Source organism: Pseudopipra pipra, chromosome 1 (assembly GCF_036250125.1).
Source record: "Pseudopipra pipra isolate bDixPip1 chromosome 1, bDixPip1.hap1, whole genome shotgun sequence".
NCBI classification, from domain to species: Eukaryota; Metazoa; Chordata; class Aves; order Passeriformes; family Pipridae; genus Pseudopipra; species Pseudopipra pipra.
This window is the reverse complement of record NC_087549.1, coordinates 44,248,360-44,258,785: the sequence shown is the minus strand read 5'-3', so window position 1 is coordinate 44,258,785 and position 10,426 is coordinate 44,248,360. Positions and strand designations below refer to the sequence as shown.

The 10,426-nt window shown below is 37.5% G+C and overlaps 1 protein-coding gene across 2 annotated transcripts in view; it reads left to right on the top strand.

The window, feature by feature from the left end:
- Nucleotides 1-2,819: 2,819 nt before the first annotated feature.
- The window catches only part of MEP1B (meprin A subunit beta), a 28,070-nt gene continuing 20,463 nt past the window's right edge, over nucleotides 2,820-10,426 (top strand). The window contains exons 1-4 of one of the 2 annotated variants that reach the window (XM_064654232.1): nucleotides 4,193-4,325; nucleotides 9,415-9,433; nucleotides 9,619-9,669; nucleotides 9,773-9,816. In XM_064654232.1, coding sequence (XP_064510302.1) covers nucleotides 4,263-4,325; nucleotides 9,415-9,433; nucleotides 9,619-9,669; nucleotides 9,773-9,816 — 177 coding nt within the window. In that variant the 5' untranslated portion in view covers nucleotides 4,193-4,262. Of the gene's footprint in view, nucleotides 3,007-4,192; nucleotides 4,326-9,414; nucleotides 9,434-9,618; nucleotides 9,670-9,772; nucleotides 9,817-10,426 lie in introns of those variants that run through there. The other variant, XM_064654241.1, reaches the window with a different exon arrangement.

Here is a 10,426-nt window from a genome sequence, read left to right as displayed (position 1 = left end):
CTAACAACTCTTATCTTCATTGGTGCTTTTGCCTCATCAGCCAAAGAGATACTATTACAGTGTTATCTTGGTTTGGGAGATAACTGAAAAAGTGAAACTAATTTGTGTAAGATAATGCAGAAAGCTTGAGGCAGGGCAAGGACAATCCACTATCTGAGAGTACTAGACCATCTGAATATCCTTCTACTCTTTCACATTTGGTCTATATGCACTTCTGAGTGGAATACGTAATGTTCTCCAAAACAGCACTTTTCATATTATGTAATGAATTCATATCACTTGAAGCTGACACTGAGATTTATAATCAGACAGGATCAACCTAAATGTCAACGAGCAACCATGAATCACCTTTGTTTGCTGAGCAGTATACAGATAGTACAATTACCAAAGCATTTGTGCTGACTTACAGAACATTAACAAAACTATTCAGATATGAAAATACCTACCAAAAATTCTAGAAAATCAGTGTATGTATAGAACTAATTTTACTTGGGTTTATGAAACTATGTAGTTAGCTAGTACTGTGTTTTGAAATTACGTTCTTTTGCCTTTTAAAAGAGCATTCTTGCCCTTCTATACTTTGCTCGTTTTTCCCAGTCTCTCTGCACTCATTACTGTCTCTTCCTGGATTATTACCCACAGATGCAGCTTTACAAAGAAGAGTAAAACAAGTGATGTTTGCCAGTTCTACCGGATGATGCCTGATTAATGTTCCTTCTTCTGCAGCAAGGCAGGGGGAAAGTACTGCAGTATCTTTATTACCTGTGCTGTGGTAGTACCCACAGGCAACAGTGCTACTAGGAAGGCATGAAGAGACGGTGCCTGTCCAGGGGAATGTGCAGTCAGCTCTGTGGTGCTCTCCATCTGTCTGGTGCTCCCAAAGTGAACTCAGCAGGAGATCCAAGCGGTCACTGCAGTGGATCTGCAGCAAGCTCCACAACACGTTCTGATGTCTTTCCTTTTTGTTGTTTCTACTAGCAGCATGTGAGCCTATGGAGAAAGAAATGTAATTGACTGTCAAAAGCTCAGATTTTGCAGGTGTCTCTTACGGTTACTCAGGGCTCATTAGATAGTTTAGCACCCATAAAAAATGTGAAATATGTTTAAGGCAAAGAATTGCAAGAAAGGAAAAAGCAATCGACCAGTTAAAGACCTGCTTCTTCTCATTTGCATTTAATGTTTTTATTTTTCTTCAAACTCAGAGCTTGCAATTAGGATACTGTTGGAGTCTACCTGCAGATCAAAATGTTAATGGAAATAACATCCTTGAATTCCCCAAGTCCCTGACTGTATCAAGAAAGGACATGCATTACTTTTGGCTATTTGTTAAGGAAAGTTATGTGTTAAAGAAATTTCCCAGTCTGACCATTCGTGAGATGCTCTGGCAGTCAATCTGCATTTCAAAATGCATTTCAGTCTGCAGCTTGCAAGCTGAGCTACCTGGACCAGATGTGTTCCTTAATATATATGCCCTCAGCAATAAAGACATAATCTAAGACCATCATTCTTTTTGTTCATCTGAAAATTAACACCATCTATCAAATAACTTGCACTACCCTTTATTAATTCATCTACGGTAATACTTAGTTATTTCTGACTATGGGCCTCAGTCTTAGAAGTATGACATGGCTATTTTCATCTTCTAAGAAAAATGCAAGGAGTCATGTAGGAAAACCCCTAAGGAAAATAAGGGGTAGGAATATTGCCTGAACACAGACAGCCAGTCAGTGATAAAGCAAAATGTTTGTCATTATAGAGAACATGATCACAAAAGTATATAAGGTCTGTCGAAAAGATCTTCCATGATTGGATAGAAATAAAACTTCCTGAAGACTACACATCTATTTATTACTTTCTCATCAACATGTAATAAAAAAAACCATTTAGCTGCTTCACTGAAATTTCTACCAAGAGCTTCTATCTTAAAAGTCCTAATGTTGTGTTGTTAACATATTGTTCATTTTTATATTGCATCTTGTTTTATTATACCAACCAGATGACTGGTTGAGGTGTCAAAACTCTGAGTTTATTTAATGAAAAAGAGGTGTGAGTTGGAGGAAAAATGGGTATATGGATGTATTTTACAATGCAGGGTTGGCATATAACTTTCGTACTTACTCTGTTCGTTGTCACTATATGCCAATTCCAACACCAACACCTGTTTTCTTCAGGTAAGTCACTTTTTAGCCAGTCCTGAGAGTGGCAATGGTCATGACACAGAAGTTCATACAGCCCTTCATCCCTATATTTACCATTGACAAGAGGTTGGTGTGAGGTCTCAATAGTGGTTGATGCATCTTAGAAGTGGGGATGAGGGAACAGAGAACAATTGTATTGATTACTTTTGTCTGAAGAGGACCAAAGAAGTAGAAAAGCAGACTTTTAGACTTTCTTTCAACACCAAGTAGCAAGGCCAAAATTGTTCCATTTCTTTTAAGTTCATCATCTCAGGAAAACCCTTGTAAGGTACTATAATCAAGGAATACTGGATGCAGCTGCACTAGTATTTTAATTTTGATCGAGACTGTATTTTTTAAGCAAGTGTTATGTTTTTTCGTGGTTACCCTACCATGCTTTAGTTTACATCACAGAGCAGTTTTGGGGTGTCCAAATTGAATTTCTTTGTTCTGAAAATAAGCCAGAATATGTTCTGTAGATCCCTGCCTAATGCAGTCCAGTTGTCCCCACTGATGTCAGGTCCTTGGGATCAAATCAGAGCCAGACCAAAGTAGAGCCCTTTGAGATGTGTGCAGCATAGATGCCAGGTTCTTACCACCAGGTGTTTCAGTCTATGAATCTGTTCCAGTTGGTTTGAAATACTTGGTAGTGTGGACATGGCCAATCTAGACAGCCTCCAGAAGAAGAACTACCATCATCTCTCAGCAGCTGGTGATGACAGCATGCAGAATTCAAGGACCATCAAACTTGTAGAAGAAATCTTGACAAAAGAGCCATTCAACCTACCAAACATCACTGATTTGAGAGCAGTTGACACCATCGATCCTGGTGAGTAGAGGATTACAATATTTAGCTACTTAGGTAGAAGAAGACCCTAACATTATAAGAACAACAATTTCTGCAACTGCTACTTCTCAATGCATCAGCAATGAAGTAAGTATGGATCTGAGTAGCTAAAAATGGCTTAGGTGTCCTCTTTACTTAGGATCTTTCTTTCTTATTTATTAGCTCTGATAATTAAAATAGTGTGCCAAATGTTATTAATTTTGATATAATAATTTGTGAGTCTGTATTTAAATACAAAATCTAAATTTAAGTTTTATGATAGTCTATCCACGTAGTTGGTCTGGGAAAATAAAAGGTTAACAAAGCCTGATAATACAATTACTGCAATTAGGTGCAAGTTAAACATAAGAAGAAACTGGCAATTTCAGCACTCACTGACAGGTAGGAAGTAGAAGTCTGGAGTTGGAAGAAACACCCAAGAGTCACAGACAGTGGTGAGTGGTGATAGTACAGTGGTAATGACATTTTAAATATTAATTTGTATGGAATCTTTAAATGATCTAGAAAGATACCATTATTTAGGTAGTGACAAATACAGTGTCTCACATCTATCAACAGTAGAAATAGGATTGCATTTTCCAAAAGCAGGATACTGAAATTATGTTTCTGACAGATTTTTTTTATATGTAGACAAATTTCTCATTTTCACTTTCAAAAAAATGCATAGTTATTTATGTATTAATGGCTTACTTGCCAAGAGTCTTGCTAGCTTTCTGTTGTTCGAAAGGTTTTAGTGCCAGGTTTATTCATTGAATCACAGGATGACTGAGGTGGGAAGGCACCCCTGGAGATTGCCTAGTCCAATTCCCCTGCAGCACCCCTGCAGGGTCACGTGCATTGCTCAGATCTGTGTTTGATTGGGTTTAGACTGTCTCAAGGATGGAGACTCCACAACTTCTCTGGGCAACTTTTTCCAGTGCTTAAAACCTCCTGGAGTAAAAAACAAATTATTTCTTAAAAGTTCTTAGATTTAAATGGAATTTCCTGTATTTCCTAAAATGTGCCCATTTCCTCTGTATTTCCATTTTCTTGTTTCCATTTCATCCTGTATTTCAGGTTGTGTCCAATCCTTTTTTTCTCAGCAGTAATATAGTTAAGATGGACTTCACTTACTTGACAAGAGAAAGGTAGTAAAGTTAATCGTTGTTGGGAGGACAAAGGTTTTGATTTATGATACTTACTGCCTTAAATACCAAGTTGATCTAAAATTCTGTCCATGCAACTGCTGACTAGAGAACATGAGCTTGTTTTCTGTGTCTGTGCTTCTAACTTGGCTTCTTCTTCAGGTGGTCTGGAGTCTGGTAAGAAAACAAAGAATATATATTCTTTATATGATTGAGTAAGTAATGTAGCTTAAGATGAGTTTGAGAAGAAAACTATTAAGTATGTTGATTTTACAATATAAGAATTCTGTTATCATCTGCATTAGAGAGAGAGAAGATTTCTTTTTCCTGGGGGAAAGTGTTGCTCTTTTTCATAGACCTGGCTATACATAGAAAGAGTTTATCTTGTGTTCCCCATCTAAGCAAGATGTCCACTAGTATTCAAAGTGCCATTACCAGAATAACAAGTCCGGGGTTAGAAATAAAATAAGTATTGAAATGTATTTCACTACTCCATGTTTAAATGGATTTTTTTTTTCTCTAACACAATATATTTGATATTGAAAGTGATGCCTTTTTAGCCACTGGATATACTTGGAAATGACTGCTTCCTGTTCCTCCAATCCAGCTGAAATATTTAAGGTCAAAAAGTAACAACTGAGATTTTTGTATTTTCTGTCTTTTGTAGTGAAATATAGCATTTTGTTCATGTTGGGATGCTTTGTTGTAGAGGTCAGGAATTTTTGGTGATGCACAATATAATTTGGAGAACAAAAGCCAATAGGTTGTTGAAAGTTTGTTCCAGCTGTTTGTAGTGTCAGCGTAATCTACAGTGTAGGGCACTACTTTCTGTGACATGATGTAAGTGCAATAACATTACCTGAGTTATGCAACTTAACTATTTGCTTCTGTGAATCCATCTCCTGTATCTCACTGTGGCAGCCTTGTCTTCTTCCTCTCCACTAACACATACTCATATATCTCCCTAAGTCACAACCTCACACTCCTAACTTTCCCATAGTCCTCCTGTATCCCCTACTACCCCAATCTCATACTTCTATTTACATTACCTGTTCCTCTTCCCCAACCTTTTGGAAACTCAAATCTCAGCCTTGTTTAGATTCCACTGCAGGCTGTGTTAAAGCCCATAGTAGGTGATGCAGGATTCTACTAACATCTACAAGTTATCTGACATCAAACTGATTCCTAATAACCAGGTCTTTTGTGAGAGGGGTTTCTGATCACTAGGGCTAATTATTAAATTTCCATATGTCCTATGGCCAGGAAGAGCTTATTTCATGTTTCTGGATGCCAATACTAAAATTATATAGCCTGAAGAAAACAGTGCTAAGTTAGGGTTTCTCATCCAAAGTGGTTGAGTATATTCCATCTGAGGTTTATGGTAAGACAGGGAAGTTTTCATCAAATGATTCATCGCATACTTGAATAGATTTCCAAGCAAAACGAAGTGGATCAACTTATGGAGATGCCAGGGCATCATGGTGATGCCATAGGTACTCTAGGGACATAAGGATTACCCATTTGTTTCTCCACTGATTGCTGAGTGAGTCTACTTACCTAACTTTTACATGACTTCAATAGGTGAGATGTTTCTCACCTGTCCAAGATGCAGTTGAATTATTTGCCAGTAAATATGCTTACAAGCCAGGGTTTGACCAACCATTACTGTATCTTAATTCACATAAACCACGTTGTCCATGTCCAAAGTTAGGGACTGATATTAAAATTGTTCAGAAATTTGTGTGTGTGAATAAACTATATTCCTGTTTGGTACACTTCAGCTAGCACAACCTTTCTCTGTATGTGACTGTGAACTTTGAATCTGTTGTGCATTTGCAATACTTCCACAGACTGCATCATATAGTTTGTCAGGCTGGCATTGAGACCGAAGTCGTCGCCACCGAAACAAATAATACTTGTATGCAGAGATACTCCTTTTGAAACAGACTGTTTTGGTGTTGAGATTCACAGCACTAAAGACCTAGTTTTGTTGGGAATGAAGTGAAAAAAAGTGATGGAAGGGATTCCTTCAGTGTAAAACATTCAGTGACAGTTCTCAGACACTGAGGACCAGCCTGGATTTCACTGAGTTGCTGAATTTGGCATTGTTCAGTCATGGACTCACTTTTTGATTTATGCACCAAAGTACCACTGTACTTAGCTATATTGATTTCAGTTTGCTGCTGCTAGAGGAACTTTTGCAGGAGTTAGCCAGTTTGTACCTTTGGCACAGTTGTACTTTCTGATTAGTAAATATGGGTGCGTTGTAGTTTATAGTTATTGATACTGTAGAAGCATGTTACTCCCTGTTAATGGTTACAATTCAAAATGTGTGTTACATACTCTGCCCATGTACTTTCAGCTTGTTTTACAAGCTGCACTTTCATTTTAAAACTTGAGCATGTGGATATTGTCACACAGTGATAACAAATTATCTTATACAGTGATAACAAAATATAATGATAAGATAAATGTGCAATAAAAGTTCAAAATGTAGGGGGTTTCTGATTGACATCTCAAATATATGGATGATTTCTCTGAAAAAGATATCCGGGGTTATTAAACTATATCTGTATACAGTTATATGCCTTTTTTTTTTTTTCTGAAGTCCCCATTGTTATTTCTCATGTATCAATGTAAACCTGAATGATTGCACTTAACTCTGAAATGTGAGATCAAAATCAATCCTTCAGCATTTTCATCTGCAGAACTCTGGAACCAGTTTTTCAATGGACTCGATCACTTTTCCACAATGATACTGGGTTTTTAAGAGTCAACTGTCTTAAAATCTACCAAATTTTAAAACCACTCAAAAATGCAGACTGCAGAAACAGGGCTGTTTCAGGAGAAATTCAGCCAGGAAAAGGATTTTACTCTGAGTTTTCTGTAACCAACACTTCAAGGTCAAAATCCTGCCTTTAGACTGAGCAAGGATATATGTGGGTGGTAGTTTTCATTAAAAAAATTAAGAATTTGAATTGAAAACTTTACCTGTACTTTATCTTAACCTATTGCAGTTAGATATTAAGGTTTTGATTGTGCCAGCTGATACCAGGGGAAATTATCTCTCTTAAACCTATAAACTATAGCTTCTTCTTTGTTTTGGCAAAAAAAGGTTTTCCCCTCTAAGGCAATGAGAATAGATTTTTAAAATCAGATGAAAACTGTGAAGGAACAGTTTGAGTTAATTTTAGTTCAGGTGAATCAAAATCATAAAATGAGATTTCAGACTTTTGTATTTACAGTATTTTTTTCTGCCATATTCTGAAGTCTTTACAAGACAGTAAATTGAGATTAAAAATTAACCTTTCATTACAAAACTAAAATAGGGCATTCTGACAATTTCGCAGCTCTCTTTCTGAATCTTGAAATTTTATGGAAGGTAGGGTTTTTTTCTGTATTTGGTTAAACTTTTTGTATGAATGCCATCAGTTTTAAGGCTCACAATTGTTTCCCTCAAAATTGTTCCCATCATTACGTGTCAAAAGTCAGGTGTAGAAGAACAAGTGCATATTCTGACCATACTGTTATCTTATACATCATACAGATGGTAGAAATTACCACAATTAATATTCCTGGGAACTGCGTGGACTTGACTTTTGCCATTTTTCAGCACTCTGAGCTTGTATTGCTCATTGCTTCTAATGAAGGTTGCAGATGCTTATCACACTGGAAAAATAAGTCCTATCTGCAAAACTGCATGTATGAAAGATAAAGATACTTTTTTAACCTTCAATTTGTGAACTTCTTTTCAAATATAGAAATACGAAACACCCAGTAGTGATTGCTTAGTGTGCTGGTTTAAAGGCAAACCAGCAGGGGAAATGAACCCAACTCAAAAGAGAGATTATAAGTCAGAATAACAATTTAATAAAATATACAGTAAGTATGATTATACAGACAAACAATTGGTTTTAACCCACAAAACCCAAATGTATAACCCAGCACCCTGGGGCATGAACAGAGTGGTGTTCTTTGGGCCCCCTGAGTCCAAAAAGGAGAGGGGAAAACCTGTTGGTGAGAGTGCTGTTGCAGTCTGGTCAAGAGTGGTGATTGCAGTTCGGTCGAGAATGGTAGCTGCAGTCTGGTTGAAAAGTGGTGGTTGCAGTCCAGTTGAGCGTGGTGGTTGCAGTCTGGTTGAAAAGTGGTGGTTTCAGTCCTGTTGAGCGTGGTGGTTGCAGTCTGGTTGAGAGTGGTGGTCTGCAGTTTGGTTGAGAGCGGTGATCTGCAGTCTTCCTCTGGATCCCACGAGTGGTTAAAAAGTCCCAAACCCCAAGATTATGTATCCTCCAGTTCAGGCAGGAATGCCCAGTACCTCCCTCTAGGCAGGGAGTTCCACAATGTGTGTGAGGACAGGAGCATCCTCCTATCTTGCAGGCCTCTTAACACCTAGTTTATAGCCTGAGGAGTCAGGCTGCTCTGGGCAGATGGTGTAAATGGTCTATTGATAACAGTTTCTGGGAAATGGCATGGAAGGCTATAGAATACCCATACAGTGATGAACTGGTCCCAGCTGTTCTAACTAGGACACTTAGAAAGGCTGTTCATGATTTTACTCACTGTATGATAAATAGTTGTGTAATATTATGTCAAGTATGTTCAAAGCAGTCCAAAATGAAGTGTCTAGTCCCGTAAAAGAATGAAGATTACATTCTATAGGCATGCAAGGAAAGTATTCTATGTGTATCTCATTATAGGACATTATATCTCGTTATGGTCTGTGGATTTTACATGTTGCTGAAAGAGTTTGTGAGTTGTTATTGCATAGGTAAGTGGAGTCCAGATAGGGCACTGAACTGGGGCTGCAGTGACCTGGGCTGTGTACCCAGTCCTTCAAATTCTTGCTGTGTGATGGCAGACCACTAATTCTGTTCTCCCATCTTCAGCTTTACAATGGAAAGTTAAGCATAAGTTCCATAGGTTCTTCACAGCTGCTGACTAGTAACAATACTTGATTCCATAGTAATAGGCTCTTTTTTTTTTCTCATTTGTGAAGGACCATTCAATACAACCTGAGTTGTGAGAGAAAACCTCACAGAAGCAGTTGGGCAGCCTGAGGTGGGGAGTGCACAAAGCTGACACATGAGCAAATGAAGTTTTCCAGTCAAATGAGGAGGCAGTGGGTCCAGTCAATCCAATACAAAGTCATGTGCTAAGTGCTGTCAGTTGAGCTTGAATTGCATCTCTAATATTGTTGAGAGAGTAACGCGAACTGCATTTCATCATGTGCCTTTCTAATAATATCTTTTTTTCTTCCCCCTTTCAGCCTGCTCCAGAGACAACTGGTGAGTTCTGTTTAGAGATCTATTTGTATGCACGGGAGGCAGTCAATGAAACCAGCTGCTCGTAAACATCGCTAGGACAGACACGGATTTATAATTACTGTTATTGTTATTGCATTAATTTTCACACTTCATAAAGATAACAGCAAGGGCTAATGTCCTACCTCACTTGTCTTTTTATTTTTCAGAAGTAGACGTAGATGGAGGAATTGAACAAGACATCTTCGACATCAATGAAGGTTTATCAAAATTCAATTTCTCTTTTAATTCTTTTTGCTAATTTTCATTATGTTAGTCACAGATCAATACAATAACCAAATGTTTATATCCTCTTCTCTTTAGCTGTAGGACTAGACCTTTTTGAGGGAGACATCAAACTTCATGTGGTGAGTTCAAATATAAAATATGAAACCAGGAATGTGTCATTGACTTACATAATGTAAAGTATTGCTGGCATGGAAATGATAGATTTATCCTGCTCGTAATAACAATAAATGTTGTTTATGTAACAATAAACTGAAGATGGTTGGGGGTGGAATTCTACAAAATGTCACAGACAATAAAGGAGTCAGGAGCATTTGCAGAAACATTATCCAGCAGAAATCTGTTCAGCCATTAGATCAATATTATTAGCTTCTTGTTTCCTTTACTGTGTTTTTTATATTTGAGCTTTTAAGAGATTCAGCAGCACTGATCATCATTGAGGCAGATTTGTATTAGAAAAATATTCTTTTATCTGTACAGTATTTATTTTGAGCCAATTAAATTTACTGAGCAGTGCTGCAAAACATCCATCATATAGATTGACTAAAACCAAGGGAAAAATAAGATCTGTAATACCACACTTTAAAGCTTCCAGCCAGCATCCTTGTCTCATCAATTAAAAAAAAATAATTGCATTTATATCTCAAAAATGGCTAGTAGGAAACTCCAAAAGTGTCTTGTACTCTGAAGGGCAACAGTGTTTTACTCCCCCTTTTGGGAGATATGCTTTGG